The sequence below is a fragment of the Arachis hypogaea genome, chromosome 5 (assembly GCF_003086295.3).
Source record: "Arachis hypogaea cultivar Tifrunner chromosome 5, arahy.Tifrunner.gnm2.J5K5, whole genome shotgun sequence".
Classification (NCBI taxonomy): Eukaryota; Viridiplantae; Streptophyta; class Magnoliopsida; order Fabales; family Fabaceae; genus Arachis; species Arachis hypogaea.
The window spans coordinates 113,274,874-113,294,250 of NC_092040.1; the positions used below are offsets into that span (position 1 = coordinate 113,274,874).

At 30.1% G+C, this 19,377-nt stretch overlaps 3 protein-coding genes across 5 annotated transcripts; 2 read left to right on the forward strand and 1 right to left on the reverse strand.

Annotated features, from left to right (window-relative positions):
• Window positions 1-880: 880 nt before the first annotated feature.
• Window positions 881-6,438, forward strand: LOC112802883 (uncharacterized). Of its 2 annotated transcripts, none has more exons than XM_025846268.3 (10): window positions 881-1,135; window positions 1,519-1,743; window positions 2,316-2,452; window positions 2,587-2,631; window positions 2,703-2,756; window positions 3,379-3,483; window positions 3,591-3,794; window positions 4,030-4,115; window positions 4,705-5,693; window positions 5,794-6,438. In XM_025846268.3, exons 2-10 carry the CDS (start codon window positions 1,527-1,529, stop codon window positions 6,018-6,020), a joined length of 2,064 nt encoding a protein of 687 aa, XP_025702053.1. In that variant the 5' UTR covers window positions 881-1,135; window positions 1,519-1,526; the 3' UTR covers window positions 6,021-6,438. The 2 variants fall into 2 exon arrangements, with proteins under 2 accessions (XP_025702053.1, XP_025702054.1); XM_025846269.3 differs by having other exon boundaries at window positions 1,523-1,743.
• A 1,186-nt stretch (window positions 6,439-7,624) lies between these two features.
• On the reverse strand, window positions 7,625-11,116 carry LOC112802884 (SKP1-like protein 21). 2 transcript variants are annotated; one of them, XM_025846270.3, is made up of 9 exons: window positions 10,955-11,116; window positions 10,337-10,601; window positions 9,986-10,207; window positions 9,640-9,831; window positions 9,458-9,568; window positions 9,209-9,287; window positions 8,915-9,015; window positions 8,556-8,737; window positions 7,625-8,182 (listed from the first exon to the last, which is right to left on the reverse strand). In XM_025846270.3, the coding sequence occupies exons 2-9, from the start codon at window positions 10,370-10,372 to the stop codon at window positions 8,041-8,043; spliced, it is 1,065 nt and encodes a 354-aa protein (XP_025702055.1). In that variant the 5' UTR covers window positions 10,373-10,601; window positions 10,955-11,116; the 3' UTR covers window positions 7,625-8,040. The 2 variants fall into 2 exon arrangements, with proteins under 2 accessions (XP_025702055.1, XP_029154430.1); XM_029298597.2 differs by lacking the exons at window positions 8,915-9,015; window positions 9,209-9,287.
• A 1,142-nt stretch (window positions 11,117-12,258) lies between these two features.
• On the forward strand, window positions 12,259-16,680 carry LOC112802885 (short-chain dehydrogenase TIC 32, chloroplastic). The gene is made up of 8 exons (XM_025846271.3): window positions 12,259-12,442; window positions 13,486-13,717; window positions 13,811-13,890; window positions 14,138-14,291; window positions 14,873-14,951; window positions 15,517-15,610; window positions 15,781-15,827; window positions 16,354-16,680. The coding sequence occupies exons 1-8, from the start codon at window positions 12,355-12,357 to the stop codon at window positions 16,513-16,515; spliced, it is 936 nt and encodes a 311-aa protein (XP_025702056.1). The 5' UTR covers window positions 12,259-12,354; the 3' UTR covers window positions 16,516-16,680.
• The last annotated feature ends 2,697 nt before the right edge of the window (window positions 16,681-19,377 follow it).

The following is a 19,377-nucleotide window of genomic DNA, read 5'->3' on the forward strand; positions in this document are numbered from 1 at the left end:
ACTCATAAAATCTCACACGCAGGATCCATCCACGCAAATAAATAGACGAGAATGGAGATATAAGTACTTATTCTAAGGAACCCATTAAATCTATGCAAATATAAAATTACTGATATATCATAATTGATATACGCATAAATCTATTTTTTAAATTTAGTAACCTTAATTCCTACCTCCGATTCGAATTTCTGTTCTTTCTTCCATACTCATTCTCATCCTCAATTTCACATCTCTCTAACTCATTTTTTTTACTTCTCAAATAAATTACTATGTCACACAATCTTGTCAAAAAAAATTATATTATATTATTATGTTAAAAGATATTTTTTATATATATTTTTTAAAATGTTATTTTTTATAAAATATGTTATAAAATATGTTGGATTATATTAATTTGATTATTTTATAATTATTATATTATATCATTTTTGTTTTTATTCAAATATTTTTAAAGAATATTCATACGTTTTTTGTGGGGATAATTAAATGGAGACTACTTAACAAAGATGGAAAGAGGATAAAAAAATATTGATTTTTAACAAGGAGAGTGAGGGGCAAAAAAGCAGTCGGTCATATCTTCATAAGTATCCATTAACATTTTTAACTAATAATGAACATGGGATAAAAAAATATTGTTTATAGTGATAATTTAAATATATATATATATATATATCTGTTTTAATAAAAAAATTTATATATTTTTATATATTATTCCGTATAGATACAAAAATATATGCTAGTTAGATTTTTATATTCAAGTAAAAATTTGTTATTTCTAGAATTAAAAAGATAAAATAAAATTACAACCTTTTGTTATCTTCTTTTATCAATGAATGTAAGAGGGACAAGCCAGCTTGTTACAATATTTTTACAGCTCAGAGATCACTCTCCTCTCTCCCAATTCCAATCGCATGCATTTTCTTTTTCCTTTTTCCTTTTTTTTCCCTCTTTTTATCAAACATTTATTTTTTCATTTTCATATTTATATTTCTCACTCTCACACTCACTCTCACGCCGATCGCTTTCTCGTGTTTTCTCGCCGATTTTCCTTCCCGCCAAACACACACTCTTCTTCTTCGTCTTCTTCCTCTCCGACTCGCATACCAGCTCCTTCATTCTCCGATCGTCAACACCGGTAACGTTATTTCCCGATCACTCTGTACTGACTTTTTCACCTACACACTTTCACGGATCACATTTTCCTAATCCTCTTTCTCGATTATTTTTTGTTCACACAAAGTAAAATCTAAGGTTTCATTGTTTCTATCGTATACGATGAAAGCGTAGCTCGAATGTGTAATATATTTTTTTTTCAATTTAATTTAATTTTTATTATCTTTTCGTTGCTGAACGATCGTGTTGTTTCTTCGGTTTTTTCTTTAGTTGTGTGTTGACACCTATCTCATTTCCCTTATTCGAATGCGTTCTATGAATATATAATTATATGCAGAGAGAGAGAGGGAGAGAGAGAGAGAGTATTGGAAATTTGCTTGATAATCCTGTGTGTGTTATGAATAGGTAGATAGATGGCAGTTTCTGCAAAAGAAAAAGCAAAAGCAAAAGCGAAGGGCTATGATGGGAGTATGGAAGTGGTGAAAACGGAAGATAGAATAGATACAATAATCAGACAAGCGATTGGCAGGGAACCTTTTTTCACTTTTCCAAGGGCCACTGACACCCCTGTTCAGTGGATTCAGTTACTTCATGCCTTGGATCAGCAGGGTGTTAGCAATTCTTTTCCAGGTTCAGAAACTTAGATTTCTTTCTTTCTTCAATGTTCATGTCAAATTTTATGTGCATTTGGATTGATAAGTGTGTGTTTAACCGTGTGACAAGCCGGCCTTTAAAGAGAATGAAAAGGGAACTATAGATTCTGGCACTGGAGAGTAACCGAGAGAAAAAACAAAGAAAGTAAGAAAGGAATGTTGAGGGAGTTTCGGAGAGATAGAAGTGAATATTCATGTGTCATTTAATTAAATTTCTAAAGTTCTGTAGATATATACCAGAAATCTTGATAGCATGACAAACTTAGAATCAGTTGTTATATAAGTAAATGTCAGCTGTCAATTCTCGAGCATAACAGAATCTGAGCGCCCTTGTGCCCACTATGCGTCTCTAACAAGAAGAAATAATGCAGCTGCACAAACCTTTGTACTACTGTGCTTTTGTGCTGGCCTGGCCTAGCCTAGCCTATTTTCAAGGCTAACAAAGTTATATGCAAAATGTATCATGGGCAACTTTCGAACATTTAACAGAGAGATTTATTTCATTATAGGGCCTTCTATTCTATAATAACTTTTTCATTCATTTGGCAGAACTTCCAGGGTGGCCATTGCTCTATCCTGTAAAGGTTCAGTTGCAGAAGTGTGACAAATGTTCTCGAGAGTTTTGCTCCACCATTAATTATAGAAGACATATACGTGCACACCATCGATTGAAAAAGCTTGATAAGGTTTTATGTAGATTTGATAGATATAATTAAGTATATATCATAGTTTTGCAATTACTTAATGCTCTAGATAACAGTCTGCTTGTTCCTTTTCCTAGTACACCTCGATTTTTTGCTGATGCTGTTTGCATATACAGGATTCTACAAAAAATAGGGACCTTTTAGGAGCATATTGGGATAAGGTAACTTTCATCATCTTTCAAAGAATGCAACTTGTTCTAATTTGTTGTCTTATTCAGAATCATTTTTGTAGCTCTCTATAGAAGAGGCAAAGGAAGTTGTATCGTTTGAGAATGTGATGCTGGAGGTAAAATCTGCTTTCTTCTTGCATGAATGATCTATATATTCTTCAAGTTACTTAACTGTTAATCACTTTGCTTAAGTGCTGGTAAGTGTTGATATATGAGATAAAAAAAATAGGTTGTGATTGTAAGAGATGAAATGTGGGGGAAAAGAATTAAAGTTAACTTTGGTTCTCCAATCCAATTCACACACACATCTTAACTAAGGCAAGTGCTCAGTTGCTTGTTATAGATTAAGGCTTTGGAAGTCTTGAAATTCTAGTGTATGCTTCTTTTTTCCTTGTCTTGCCTTCTTTTTTTGTATATTTAGTACTTCCAAGGGCATACTACTTTTGCACCTTTCATTTATGGAATAGTTTTATGAGCTATATTCTGTTAGACTTCATTCTATTCGCATTTAGCTATGGAAATTCCATGTGTGTTTGTAGAGATTTGTATTTGTTGCTTCTCAGATGTGAATCTTAGTTTTCCAGCATCTGCTTAATCCTTTAGCTTTGTATAAAATGGAATACTATGCTATGCTATGGAAAGATATGAATACTTAAGAAACTAAATATTTGATCCAGACCACATCTCTTTCGTCCTCCCCCTAAATTAGTCTAAATGTCTTCTTCTAATTCTTAATAGGAAGTTCCAGCATCTTCAATTTTAGAAGCTCTGACAACCCTTCTACAAAAGCCAGGATTTTCTTCATTACCACAGTATTATCTGAGGGCTGGTGCTGCCCTTTTGGTAAGCAACACAATGGTTTGATCCATTATTATTTAAGCAGATTCTAAAACACAGTTAAATACACATATATGGTTCATTCATGCAGTATATATCTAAATTATTTGCAGGATATTGTTCACTCTCAGTCTTCCTGCTTTCCCTTATCTTCCCAGGAGTTGTTCACTATCCTTGATGATGCTAGTGAAAAAACATGTTTATGTGGGACTGCAGTGTCAATGCAAAGATATATTTTTGATGGAGAGGCTGGAAAAATTGGTCTTGAACCAAGAAATTTAGTTGCTTGCACATGTTTCTTGCTAGAACAGAAGTTGGTGAGTGTTATCTTTTTCTAAAACATGTCCCTTTTAAATATATTTATATTTTTATATTTGGTTTCAAAAGCTCTGCTTCTTCTTAGAATGTTAAGGTAGACCAGCTGATCAGGGCACTTGGATATTCATAAAATGAAATATTGTTAAATTTTGCGTACATGTTTTCTTGTGTGTAGATTTTACAATTTTCTTCTTTGAGTCGGTCATCATAGTTTATAACTTTTCTTTAATTTAGGTGAAGGCATGGCTTGCTGACAAGGATGCTGAAGCCTTGAGGTGCCACAGGCAGCTGGTGGAGGAGGAAGAAGCTGCTCAAAAAAGGTAGCAGGTTGCATTTGAGCAATAAATAGCGATTTTAAGCGTGGAAAAAAAACAAAGGTCTCTTGATCTATTGTCTTTTATGGGGATGTTATCATAATTGAATGAAATTCAGGAATGGAGCTTTAACAAAATCCTTTTATTAATTTTTAAAATAAGAGATCTTATAAAATGATAGATCAATACAGATGACGACCCAACACAAATAACCCACACCTACAATGAGTGCTAGGCCCTTTGCGTTATGAGAGAATTATATCTTGATTGGTCAACTCGAATAATGGGTTCAATGAAAAGTAAGGACATCATTGGACAGCACAAAACTCTAATGCATAGATCTAGTAAATTTATCCGTTCCACCTGTGCAATGGAACTTCGTAATGCAACTTTTCAATTAGTTTTACCTGCTACTAGTTTTATGAGTACCTCCAGGATGTGCTTAAATTGACTCAGGATCATATGATGCCTATGCAATGAGGTTAGCAAAAGTTGCTATAGATGGAACAGAAATCATACTCTTGAAAACTGTTGATTGATGTGTCTATAATATGACTCTTTAGTCTTTATTTGACAATATGCTCTATATTTGTAGACAAGCTGAGATATTGGAGAGGAGACGCCAGAAGAAGCTTAGACAAAAAGACCAGAAGGCAAGGGAACAAAGGCATGAGGCAGAAATTGAAGAGCACATTGGGAGTGCAGAAGATGATTTATCAGCAGCAGAAGCATCTTTGGCTACTATTGATTCTGAAGCACATAATCTGGAAACATTCATAGATAGCGCTCCTTCATATGATCCTTTTCAATGCTCTGACACAAATGTAGGACTAGATGGCGTTCAATCGAGTTACAATCTTGGCAGTGATCAGTATATTGAGAGACGGTCGGCACGTCGACCCAATCGTAGGCTCACAGCAGTTTCCAGACAGAAGGGTCTGCAAAAATCACAATGGGCTGTAGCGAATGATTCTCATACAAGCCAGAACTCAACACTTTCAAAGATTGAAGTCATTCAAAAATATGGAACCCATCGTGATCATAGGGTAGCTACAGTAGCTAATGGTAGTAGAGTTTGGAGTCCAAAGTCAAAACCAGGAATTGATAGGATGGTTCCAGAAGCTAGAGTAGAGAAAGAACCAGACCTAGATAAGGATCATGAAGTTTTGATAGGATCTATATCAATTACTCTAGGGAATTGCAGCCAATCAGAGCGTAATGCAGTGGCATCTCGAGCAGACTGCAATGTTGACAATCTGGCCAACCAGAATAGTTCTCAGAATAAGCCATTGAATCCTGATTTTGTCCAGAATGGCAACAATATGGCCACTAAGCTTCGGAGACCAGTTAGCCGGCACGAAACTAAAAATCCACTTCCAGTTCAAAGTGGTGAGACAGAAGTGAATACAATTCATGAAAATGGAGATTGTCAGAACCAGTCAGATCCAAGTTGTTTAAGGTCGTGCAGTACAGATGGTAGTGATGTCGGTTTCGAGATTAATGATTCCAATACAGAGGGGATAATGGATCCAGGAAGCTTACAGTTATTATCCAGCCATGCTGCAAAAAATTTTCTCGAACAAAGTAACTTATGCTACTTCACACATTTGTCATGGTTTATAATTTTTATTATCCGGCTGTCTTTTTCTTATTTACTATAATGATAAAAACAATTCTCATGCAGGATGGAAAGAAGCTATGTCATCAAATCATCTGCTTTTGATTGTTTCCGACTATGAACCTCCTGGATGCCAGGAAATACAGGATTCTAGAATGGCAGTATGTCAATCTTCTGAGGTTACAGTGAAGCGGTTAGCTGCAGCCCCGAAGGTTGCTAAATCCAATCACAGAATGAAGCCTGAAAAGGGAACCAAGATAAAATATATTCCCAAACAAAAGACAGCTGCCTAATAGGAAGAAGGAAAGAAGAAATTGAATTAATTTGGTTATACAGATATGCACAGTTTGACTTATTGCCAATTAATTTGTTGTTTGGCAGAAGTTCCAGTTTTACCCGATGGTCTTCTGTCACAATATGGAAGGTAGGTAAGGTTTTGCCAGAGTCTTTTTCTGCCCCTTTCGTTCAAATGATGTCATGGGGGATTTAGGTAGTCAGGTTCTTTTTCTTGGTGGTATTATTGCTAAGATTTTTGAATAAATTTGCTTACTTATTTTGAATGTTTTCTGTACTAAAGCAGATTTTTCCCCCCTTATTTTGAAATAACTGACTAAATTTTGTGCCTTATCACTTTAGCGTGTAAAGGTAAAAACAAAATTGATCTTTTTGTGTATACATTATCTTGGGGTAACTATGGAGTGTAGAAGAAAACATATAGACTTATAGCTGCACGAATATTGGAAAAAATTGTACAAGGTTTAAATGCTCATGGAAAAAATTTACTTAGCTACTTTTAACTTGAAAGTATTTAAATTGTTTGGCACAAACTTGTAAGTAATTAAAGACAATGATGCATCAACATCAACTAGTGAGCTGCCTCATATTCGTGTTCGTGTTTCCTATTATATGTAGGCATTTTATTGGAGCTATATAGAGCTATCAATGGCTTTATGTACGAATTTGCGTTTTTGTAAGTTATAGCCGTGAATTTCATGTGAAAATTTGTTAGAATGAGCTGTTGGTTATCTAAATGGAATTCTATAATTTATATGCAAAGTTGTAATTTAGTTCAAGAAATCGACGCAAAAATTACATATCAATTCGCTACTCAAACTTTCTTATACGTAATACGTTCGCAGTTGCTGTTGGCCAAAGTCTGTAATAAAACTTATTATATCACTAACCTGATATTTTCTCACAATTTCAAATCGTTCATCATTTTATCTACGTGGTTGCTGTTCTAAAATTAATTTCTCGTGTAAGCCATTTCCATATGTATGAAGAAATAGCTGGTCGACTAAGGGCGACATAGCAAAGCTTTTTATCATTTGGGAAAGTAATAAAGAGAGAAAAATACAGGTAAGAACTTAGGGTGCGTTTGTTTACAAGAACGGCTGAGACAGAAACACAAAATCATATTTAGTAGATGAGACATGAACAGAGATATTGTATCCAAAGATATTGAATTAGTATATTTTGTATCCATCCTGACAAAAAAGACATAGAGACACTAACAAAAAACACAAGTTATTTTTTATTTTTTCTTTTATTATTCTTGTTAATTTTTTATAATTATACTTTTTATCATTATTATATTTTTCTTCTCAAATTTTTTAAATGAAAAAAATTAGAATAAATTAGATTTTCATAATTTGTTCTACTTTATTATCAAACAGAATACAAGAACACTAAATTTTATATCTCTATTCTTTATGTCTTGTTTTTAATGTCTTGTCTTGTCCTATTCTTAGAAATAAACACATGTTTAGGGACCAGAAGATTCTCATCATAATACGTATTACTATATTCATGTACACCAAGACAAATTTAAGACAGAAATGGCTATAGTTCGTTTCATATCTATTCTACACTCAAGTCAACTCACAATATTGCAGAGTACAAATCAAATGGCCAATTGCCTAAAAACTGATTTTATCTAAACAAAACTTAACTTTGATATCCAGACACAACACCAAAAAATGTAAATTACAACTCAACCATTATCACAATGACCAAAGAGTTTAAGTGAACAACTGGCAAATGGTGTCTAAAGGTATAATACAGCATTTCTATAACTCAAATAAAATAAAGGAAAAGAAAACAAAAAATGACAATGAAATCACTTTTAGCTGACCAATATTATTAAGACCCAGAATAAGTAAAAGAAAACAGGGTCGGCACAGATCCCATCTTCAAAGTGATCCAGGTGAAACAAGAAACTACATTTTGGCCATAAGTCACTCATGGTACTTGCCATCCAAGATGCAGAGAACAGCAAAACCTAAGCTGCTAGCTTTCCAGATCTCTTCAACTTTAACCCATACCTGTGAAGATGCGTGTGGAAACATTGCTATTCATAGAAATTGGAACTAGTCTTCTGTCTTGGCCCAAAGATAAAATTTGCATCCTTTCGGGCCAATCTGAATTCAATCTTCGAGCAAAATCTTCCACTTCCCTACGAAAAGAAACAAAGTAAATTACGAAAAATGAAATATAAAACAAAAGAAAAAAAATCACTCAGCAATTAGCTGAACGACTAACTGGAGCAAAAATAAAAGCCAATTGAAATTAAACAAGAATCCTCTATGTTAAATCCAATCATTTTAACCGGATTAAATGACTGAACAGGGGGAACTATTTTATATCCAGTGGACTTTGATTGCTCCTTCTTTGGTGGGTTGGGGGGGAGGATGTCCTTGCCCGATAGAAGAAGAAAATAATGAATAGCCTGAGAACACACTTTGAACTCACACATACTCAAAGGGAAAACGATGAACTCATTCTCTTACAAAAATTAAATAAATAACTACCATAAACACATCCCTAACCTGTCAAGTTCCTCCTTCATTGCAGGATCTAATTCATCATCAAGATCACCATCAATAAACTCGAGCTTTGGAGAAAAACTCATGGGAGGTAAATCTTGCGTCTGTGAGTGTTTGCTTGGAGAGGCCTTTAAGGCATTGTCAACATTGCGATTGTGACATGCAAAGGGAACAGAATCCAACTCCTAAGACATATAAAAGGGAAATTTAATGTGAAGCATACTCTTTGCAGAACTCCCCCGGGGGATGCCAAGACAACAAATGTATTCATCTAAGCCAGGAGAATAAGAGTTCACAGCATGCACATCATTCAACTGGTGATTTCAGAAAGATAAGAGAGTGGCAAAGACTGAGAGTCTAACCCTTTTGTTTTCATTGACATTTTCCAAAGAAAGATCTTTTGCATGGCCTTTCCTTCTCCTATTCTTCTTTTTATTCTTATTTGCACTCATTTCCTTTATATCTGCCAAATCATATATATTCTTAAGAGAAGTGATTTAAAGGAAAGACAAGACAGCATGCATTCAAGTTATTATATTCACCCACAAGGGAAACAGAAGGAAGGTAAAAAAGGAAAGGTAAGGAAGCCATCTAGCAACATAAGGAAATAACAAATGAAAATTAGAAAAGGGGTGAGGGTGGAAGACATAACACACCCCCATCTGCACCATTAATAAATGAAAGAAGGTCATCAACTGAGCGCTCATCTTTAGGCTCCTCCTCAATGTCAACATTCTGAAACACATGGAGCTTTTTAGTTTGGTTGCAACATTGGCTGACACAAACTTTAAAGCATAATTTTCTTAATAATGATAATGTAAACAAATTTAAAGCAACACTATTAACATTCAATATGCAAACCACAAGAATATTTACAAGGAAAGGTGTTAGCAATTAGCAAATACCTTTAGTTTCTTCTTTTCTTTCAACTCTTTCCTTTTTCTAGCATATAATCTGTTTAGAAGTCGAATACGTGGATCATCAGTTACATTTCTAAGAGGCTTGAGTTTCTCCTCCTGTCAAAAACCAAATATAAATAAGAAATTTATTGCAGACATGAGTGTCACTCTTGGCTATCATCACACACCTCAGTGAGGTCATCAGGCAAATGAAATGTTTCACGAATCTCCTCTGGTGTTTTTCCTTCTATAATCCGAGCAAGTGCTCGGCTGGTCAGGTCAACCAAAGGCTTCAATTGGAGGCTATCAGCAGCAGATGTCAATTCACATAACTTCTTTGTGTCCATCCTAATAAACTTTTCATCAAAGGTTTTCCGCTCCTGCATTAGAAGCAATCCCATGCAAACATTAATTGACATATAAACTGTGCCTCATTTCTAGTATCTTTATCATATACACATGCATGCATGCATACATATATGCATACATACATACATAGGGAATCACATACATAAAGCTGGAATTACTGCTGACCTTATTAGAGTGGCCTGGCACTTGGTGGAAACGACAGTAGTCAAGTATTAAACCCAAGATTGAAGGATTGACACGTTGTGGAAGAGATATGGCATAAGTTTTGGAAGATCCCATGCCTGTCTTAAGTATTTCCTGGAAAATCATGGGGCAAAACATGGCTACATCTTGCTCTACTTGTTGAATAGAACCATCCACAGTTTTAAGCCATATATAAGATTTCATCTAAGAACGCCAAATGAAAATTGAAATCAGCAAATGAACTGCTCAGGAAAGAATATAGCCTTTACAATATCATAACGAGTAGACCCCCATTTTGGCTCCTAAAAAGATAGAACGAAACTACATATTTACCTCAGGTTTCATGACTGCCATAGCAGCTTCAGACATTTGAGAAATGGCACAGCTCGTATGTACTAGGGTTTCGGCAACACAAATTATCCCAGTTCAGTATCAGGGTAACTACAACAGAAAGAAAACTTCACACTTGTTCAAAAACTTGGGTTTGGAAAATAAGTAGAGACTCTTGAAGTATTCTCCACGAATTGCAACAGTTCTAGACTCTGATTCTAACAAGTGTAGTGGCATTGTTATGAGAAAAGCTTCCACAAGTCCTCTCCTAACACAAAACCATGTGAACTTCAGCCCAAACATAACCAAAAATAATTTACCATATAGTGAGAAATATCTTGCAAGCATAGCTACATTGGATCGTAAAGTATTTACTATCACATAATCACATTCATAAATCAACAATTGGAGTAGTAAATGCAATCTCAGTATGTAACGAAATGAAGCCTTATCTCAAAATCAGATTCTATCTCATATTGAACTTGGTTCTATAATAAACATATATATCAGTGCTTCATTTCCATGGCTCTGAATTGAAGTAATTAAAGTAGTCCATTTGAAACGAGAAATTCTCTGGAATTACAGCGAGAAAGCAAAATCGGAGGTACGAACATGAAGTACCTTGAATGAAAGGAGAAAATGAAGGGAAGCATGCACTGCACAAAGAGGGAGGAAGATCGAAGAACACTGAAGCTGAAGCTAAGTAGATATGTTAGGGTAGGGTTTGTTTTTTGTTTCAGCTGGATCTTCGAATTTAGATGCGGTTGAATCCATGGAGTTCAGTCACGTGACTTTATCCAACGACGGTGACCTCGCACGTGCATGGTAGTTACGTTTGGGCCTGGTGGGCTCTCCTTACCAGATTCTTGGGTTTTTTTTATTCACCTATCTTTTTCTTTCATGAATGTAAATATAATTTTGGTGTTTCTTTTGTGTCTACATGATTCTTTTTGTGCAAATAATTAAATATAAGAGTAATGTAAACATGATTCATCATTTTGCATCTCAAATAATTAAGAAAATAAAAAGAAAAAAAGAGTAATACCTTGAATTACTGTCCAAAATATTTTTTAATTATATTATGTGTATACTAAAAATCAGCTACCAAATCAGTTATTCATATAAAATATATATTAAAATATAAAATATATTAAAAATAAATTAAATAATATATGTACCTATATATATAAATATATAGTAGTTAATTTTTTGTATACACATAATATTTTTGAAAATATTTAATCAAATATTTTAGTCTTTGATAAATTTTAATTATTAGATCGGTCTTTAATTTTTATTTTAGAAAAAGTATAGGTAGATAATGAAAATACTAAACAATGTAAACAATAGATATATCGGATGTTCAATTCACTAAATGTGCGGATGGTTATCCTAATATTAAGATTTAGGTGATTAATTTGAGAGTATAGTATATTTTCACTTTATTGGACTAATTTTAGAACTCATTATTTACATTGTTCACAAAAATCATTGTCTACGTAACAAAGCCCGTTTTTTCTTAAATTCTAATAAAAGCACCGGATGCAAAAATTTAATTTATTATTAATTAAAATTTGTTAAAAAGTAAATTGTTTGTTTTTAGTGTATGATACTACGCTAAATAAGCACTTGCTTGCGTGTGTGTATGACCAATTATTTGTGATGCTTGTTGTAATATGTTCAAATGAGTAGAGACAAGAAAAACATAGTTCATAAGTCCACATCTGAAATTTTGTTTAGTAACACTCTATACACACTCATTGGAGAAAAAAAAATATATTTTAGGACCCCATTAATAATCTTATTAAGTATTAATCTCGAATATTGACCATAAAGTGTAAGGTTTAATTTTGCCGGCTAAAGAATATAATTAAAATGATATACTAAGAGCAATGATTTAAGGATGGTATCCAAAGACGGCATGTGACAAAGTCATATATAACATGCATCACTCCCAACACACAGTATCAAAAGTCACAGTCACTGAGTGAGTGAAAGAGTTACTCATCAAATTAAATATAATGTGTTCTTCTGGATTCTCAGCTTCTTCAACTGCTGAAGAAGTTACTCATGGAATCGATGGGGTTGGCCTCACTGCTATTGTCACAGGTTTATGTATATACTTAATTTATTATTTAACTTCTCTTATTTCTAATGTAAAATTGTTACTTCCATTCTTTTCGTCTTTAATTTCTTCCTGAATATATTAAAGTTTTCATATTTTCACTTTTTGGGTCAAAAGATTTTGTCTCCCTAAGCTAGGATAGCTTAGGTTAGCTTATTACCCTGCCCCTATTGTTCTAATTTTGACTTTTCTTAAAAATCATGTGATATTATATCAAACTTTTTTATTTGCTATACCTAAGGGATAAGGCTACCTTCTTTTGTAAAATGCAAAAAATTTAGCAATGATTAAAATTCTTAATTAAATCATTTTCTTAAATTTTTAATAGTAAAAATTTAAATATATATTTTATTTTTAAAAAATATCAAAAAATAAAAATTCAAAATCTTTTTATTTAAAAGTTAAAAATTAATTAAAAAATGAATTAGAATTTCTAATTATTTTTCAAGATAAAGATATTGAATATAAATAATAGTTATTACACTTTATGGGATATTAGTTTGTAGTTTTATGGGTCAATATTTAAAATGAATTTTGAAAAAACGATGTATAATTCAATTTGTCCGCAAAATATTAACAAAAAGACTAAAATAATCCACATTATCATTTTTTAAGAATTAAATTAAAATCTTAAATTAAATTAAATTAATTCATATGTAATCTTTTAAAACTAATTTGACTATTAATCAATAATTTTACAAATTGAAAAATATTATGATGTGTAATATTGTTATCATCCAAGTTGATTAGAGTAATTTATATTTTAATTGTTAACCGTTAACACTAATAAACTCTCTTAATCTCCTATCCAAATTTTGTTGCAATTTTTTTAGTAAAAGACCTACATGCAGTTTTTATGTGAAATCAATAATTAATATAAAATTGATAATTAAAATTTTTTAAATAAATATTTAGTTAAATATATTAAATTATTTAACAATTTTTAACTAATAATTTTAGATTAAAACAACTGTAGGTAAATTTTCATAATTTTTTTTTTGGATTCAAATAATTATTGTAAAAACAGGAACAACAAGAGGCATTGGCGTAGAGACTGCAAGAGTTCTTGCTCTGCGTGGTGTGCACGTGATTATGGCGGTGAGAAACATGAACGCTGCAAAAGATGTTAAAGAAGCAATTCTTAAGGAGATTCCAACAGCTAAGGTTGATGCCATGGAACTAGACCTTAGTTCAATGGAATCTGTCCGCAAATTTGTGTCAGATTTCAATTCCTCTGGTCTCCCACTCAACATCCTAATGTATGAACACTAACATCATAACATTGGATTATTCACATATATGAGTAGTGATGTTTGTCTTTTTTTGCTTAATTTGTTTGTTGTAATTCTTAGAAACAATGCAGCAATTCTGGCAATTCCTTTTACTCTGTCCAAAGACAACATTGAACTACAATTTGCCACAAATCATATAGGTGCGTATAAAATATATTCATCATAATTAAAAGTCTCGATTCAATCCTTAAAATAGTTTGATATGATTTTATTTAAATCAAGTGATTCTAATCATTTTTATTAGAAGAGAGGACGATTTCATGATTTCATATTTTAAGTTTTTAGTTTTACGTAAAATCTCAATTATAACTGGATTGAATTTTTTTATGTTTGGTAAATTAGGATTATGAATAATCTTACATTTTCTTTTTCTTTTTAATTATGCAGGTCATTTTCTTTTGACAAATCTTTTGTTAGATACCATGAAGAAAACAGCTTATGAAAGTAAGAAAGAAGGAAGAATTATTAATATCTCCTCGGACGGTCACCGATACACATATGCCGAAGGAATTCAATTTGATACAAACAATGATAAATCAAGGTAATTAATAATAAAATTTGGCCAAACAGAAATGTTTGGTAACTAAAATAGTGGAGTTTGTCAAATTTACTTAATTAATGGATATAGTTAGTTATAAATTTTTGTAGAATTTACATAATATTTAATTTGGTCTCTTAATTTACACACGAGATTTAATTAATTTTTAAAATTTCAATTGTCTCGTAATTTTTGACGCATAAACATTAAGGAAATACTTGTAAAACAATGTTTTTTTTTGTTTTGGCACTCAAATAGTCAAAAAAATCGTAAGTGATATTTATTAAAAAAAATTCTCCTAAATCAAGTGATTCGGTGTTATTTTTGGGTTATTTAAACACCAAAACCAAAACGATATTGGTTTATAAGTTTTAGTATGACATTTGGTTGTTCATGTCAGTATTTCATCAACGTTTTTGTGTTGAAAATTATTCTAGAGACTAATATAAATTATATTTATAAAATTTAGAGATTAAATAAAGATAATTAAAATTTTAGTGACTAAATTAAAATCCGCGTGTATAATTTCATTAATTATTATTATTATTATTATTATGCATTTATGCTTGATTTGTTCTGTATAGTTACAACATGTGGTATGCATATGGCCAATCAAAGCTTGCCAACATATTACATGCCAATGAGCTTGCAACACGTCTTAAGGTATATATGCTATATTATTAATTAATATACAAAAAATGTTAAAGAATCATCAAAATTTATTATTTTTTGTTATATTATTTAGCTATAAATATTTAAAAATATAGAATAAAGTATGTTGTTAGATTATTAAACAAAAAAAATTTAGACTAAAAAAATTAAATTAATAACTAAATAATAATAAAAATAATAAATTCTAATAATTATAATATTTTTTTAATATATTATTAAGTTTATAGAAAAAAATATTTTGTATATTCATTTCCCTTTGTACACCATGCATACGGCATACCTGTACAATGGATCTGTCTCGGTCGGTGTACAATATTAAAAATACAATTATGTGTCTTTTTTTTATAAATTTAATTTAAAATAAATAATTTTATGATGTAATATTATAATTTTTATAATAAAAAATTTAAAATTCGATCTCTGTTGATCTAAATAAATAATTTTATCATAAGACAAATAAAAAAACCTATGCAAATTTTATGCAAAATATAGAAAAAACTCTAATATCTCTATGTTTATTTGATGTATTTAATATCAACTTTTGCATCTTGATCAGGAAGAAGGGATAGATATAACTGCTAATTCTCTTCATCCGGGAGCTATTGTCACCAATATTTTAGATCCTCATCTTGTTGATTCTATACCAGCTGGTAACTACCACATTGCACTATTCATGTGAACTTGTGTTCTGTCATAGAATTATGTAAATTGCATCATTTATGATCCTAAATGAAATATTCTACATAATCCAACACCCTATATTATTGCAAAATTTATGTTACTATGTATTTTATAGTTTTGGTTTGTTTGACTCATGCAGAGCTAATTAATTCTCTTGGGAAATATGAGATTAAAACCCTCCAGCAAGTAAGTTACATTTAATTATTTAAGCCATTAAGGTCTAAATGAAGTTCAGGGGCAACATAGGTAGAAGAAAATAAGAAACAAATAAGAGTTTACAAACAGTTTCCCTGTATTTTATTCCTTTAATTTTAACAAATATATTATTTATCTATTAAAAATCAATTATTAAAATTAATTATCATGTGTTTATGTATAAATATATTTATTATTTAACTTATTTTTATATACTTTGTATTTCAATATGTATTTTATATTAATAATTGATTTTAATGACTAATGTTGATGTACTCGTAATATGGTTATAATTTTTATTTACAGTCCTACATTAACAAAAATAAATAGACTACTAAGAACTTTTAAATATGCAAGTTTATTTGGCACTCTAAACTTTATTAACAATTGGTGAAAAGATTTTCAACATGGTCAATTAACTCTCTAAGAAAATTAAAGCAAGTTCTTTTTTAAATAAATTTCATCAAGTATTAAACCTTAATTATCTAATTAATCTTGGATTTGGGAGTTATTGTAGGGAGCAGCAACAACATGCTATGTAGCATTGCATCCACAAGTGAGGGGAATTAGTGGCCAATATTTCTCAGATTGTAATGTGTCCAAGCCAAGCACCCATGGAACTAACACTCTTATGGCCAAGAAACTCTGGGATTTATCCATGAAATTAACTCATCAATGAGATCATCAGTAGAGTACCTATCTCCAATTTAGTTTCAAGGAGTTTTAGGTGGGATCCTTTATTTTTCAATAAAATTTTTTATTTTCTATAAGTATTTAAAAAGAAAATAATGTGGAAAATAATGTTTACATCCGAGAACAAAACACAAAAATTCAATTCACCTAATTTTTGTGAGTAAAAGAATTAGCGTGATCAATAATTTTTGTGAGTAAAACAATAAAATGGCTGGACTATCCATTCATCCTTTATCTTTTGAATTAAGGAATAAGAAATATTCAAAGAACATCAGAATTTATTATTTTTGGTTATCATTTTTAGTTATTAATTTAATTTTTTTAATTTAGTAATCCAACAATATATTTTTAGTCTACTTTTTTAAACATTAATAATTAACTACGGATTAAAAATAATAAATTCTGCTGGTCCTTTAACATTTTTTTTTAAAATTGCGAGATATATTTGAAACTTATTCTTATGTCTATTTTTTTAATTTTTATTTAAAATATAGTAAAAATCAGATTTCAATAGTAGATTATAAAAATATTTCTAATTTTTTGTATTTATGGTATATTTAAATACGGCTATAATACAAAAAAAAATTATGTGCTATATATATAAATATAATGGCTCAATAAATGTCTTAAAAAAAGAGTCTCCCTAAGATATAATATTTTAACTCTATTTGTTGTTATGAATTATCACATTGCATCCATTTTTAACCAACAAAAAGACTAAATAATAACTAACTTGAGTTGATTAAGTGTTGATTCATTTATTCATTTAAATAAGAGATGGAATTCGAGAAAAAGAGAGAATAGATGATCTTTTAACCACCATTATTACAATTAAATTATGAATAAAGAAATTCAAACTGAATTGCTGAAAGTAAACGGAAAATTTAAACTTGACAAATAATAATATTTATACCGTACTTACTATGATGTCTATACATAGTTTTGCCCTAATTTATTAAAAAAGAATAAATATTAATATTTAAAATTTATCATAAAAAATAAATTTGACAAATTTGACACCAAATGTATAGACATAAAAAAATTTACCTATTTATATATAAACACATGAAAATGATAAAAAATCCAACTTGTCACGTTGGAGCTCTCGAAATTATATCATTACTTTTATCATATTTTACATGAAAAAAATAGACAATAAATTTTTATATGTTCTCGCAGCAAATTAGTGTTTTTACTATGGTGAATTAATTATTTTCATGTCAGTATTAACGGTAATACTAGAAAAACAAAAAAAAAATTAAAATTGTCTTATTAATTTTAAAAATTAATAAATATTAAATAAAATAAATTTTAACTGTTTTTGATTTTTTTTTACCAAATATTTGTGTCGTTAAAGTCTTAAAGATTAGCAAGCCACATTATATATATGCATTTAAAGTGATTGCATAAAATAATGTCTTGGAAAATAGAGTTGTGTTGGATTATAACTATTGATGTAGAGTTAAAGTATTTTGTTCAATGTTTTTAATGATATTTAATTATATAAATTATTTTAGATAATTTTTTGTATGAATAATTAGTAATATATATAGTTAAATTCAAAAGAGGCGTTTCCAACAAATTGTTAAAGATTAAGCGAAATTCTCCGCGTAATGAAAGAATATACAAAACATTTAGTATCACATGAGAATGAGAACAGTGCAATGTAATTGTTACCATTCACTACACTGATACGACGGAACTCGATAAGCTAAGTTCGTAAGCTCGTGAGCTAAGTTTGAGTTTGAAATTGAGCTCATAAATTAAATGAGCCAAGCTTGAGTTTGGATAAACTCGCTCATTAGCTCGTGAACTGACTCGATTATATATATTAATACACATATCCTATATACATTTAATCTATATTTTTAATATTATATATATATATATATATATATATATGAAATAATAATATATAATTATATATATTAATGATTTTAATTATTTAAAATTGGGTAAAAAACTCAAATAAACCAAAGGGAACAAAATTTTACACAAATCCATCAAACCAAAATCTGCTTCATGAATCTACCAATGCACATTTATATGTAGTTCGAATCAGTCTGATTCGAACTCCATTTCTACATAATTCGAACCAGCTTGGTTCGAATTATACACAAATACACGCACACACTAATTCGAACCAACTTGGTTCGAATTATACACTTATTAAAAAAATTAATAATTTAAAAATCAAATAAATATGTATTTTATTTTATAAATTAAAAAAAAGCTAACAAAATATTTAATTACGAGACTTCTTTAAAATATTAATGAGCTATCGATTCGAATTCTATACAATACTCTTTTGTCCATTTTTAATAACTCATGAATATTTTTTAATAAAATTTTTTAATAAATTTATTTAAATTATACTACAAAAAATATTTGATCCTATGCAAAACAATTTAAAAAAATGGCTTAAAAAATGTTATAAGTACTATAAAAATGTAACGTTCTAATAACTTTTTAGGTAAATACATGCATGTACTCAAATTTTAAATAAAATACTCTACATAGTCAATAATAATTTAGAAATGAAAGAAAATATTTTATTCCATATAAAACAATTAAAAAAATATTTTATTCTATACAAAATAATTTTAAAAAAATGGCTTAAAAGATGTTATGAGTACTATAAAAGTTGGTAATATTCTAATGATTTAGGTAAATACATGATAAAAATATTTTTTCTTTAATTTCTAAATTATTATTGACTATGTAGAGTATTTCTTTAATGTCCTAAGTCATTAGAATATTATAAATTTTTATAGTACTCTTAACATTTTTTAAGCCATTTTTTAAAAATTATTTTGCATAGGATCAAATATTTTTTGTAGTATAATTT

Coding starts and splice junctions, on each gene's coding strand:
- LOC112802883 (XM_025846268.3), top strand. CDS start 1,527: ATGGCAGTTTCTGCAAAAGAAAAAGCAAAAGCAAAAGCGAAGGGCTAT. Junction 2,632..2,702: donor TAGGAGCATATTGGGATAAG/GTAACTTTCATC, acceptor TCATTTTTGTAG/CTCTCTATAGAAGAGGCAAA. Junction 3,795..4,029: donor TCTTGCTAGAACAGAAGTTG/GTGAGTGTTATC, acceptor TCTTTAATTTAG/GTGAAGGCATGGCTTGCTGA.
- LOC112802884 (XM_025846270.3), bottom strand. CDS start 10,372: ATGTCTGAAGCTGCTATGGCAGTCATGAAACCTGAG. Junction 9,569..9,639: donor TGCCTGATGACCTCACTGAG/GTGTGTGATGAT, acceptor GGTTTTTGACAG/GAGGAGAAACTCAAGCCTCT. Junction 9,288..9,457: donor AAGAAAAGAAGAAACTAAAG/GTATTTGCTAAT, acceptor CATGTGTTTCAG/AATGTTGACATTGAGGAGGA.
- LOC112802885 (XM_025846271.3), top strand. CDS start 12,355: ATGTGTTCTTCTGGATTCTCAGCTTCTTCAACTGCTGAAGAAGTTACT. Junction 14,292..14,872: donor ACAAACAATGATAAATCAAG/GTAATTAATAAT, acceptor TGTTCTGTATAG/TTACAACATGTGGTATGCAT. Junction 15,828..16,353: donor AGATTAAAACCCTCCAGCAA/GTAAGTTACATT, acceptor GAGTTATTGTAG/GGAGCAGCAACAACATGCTA.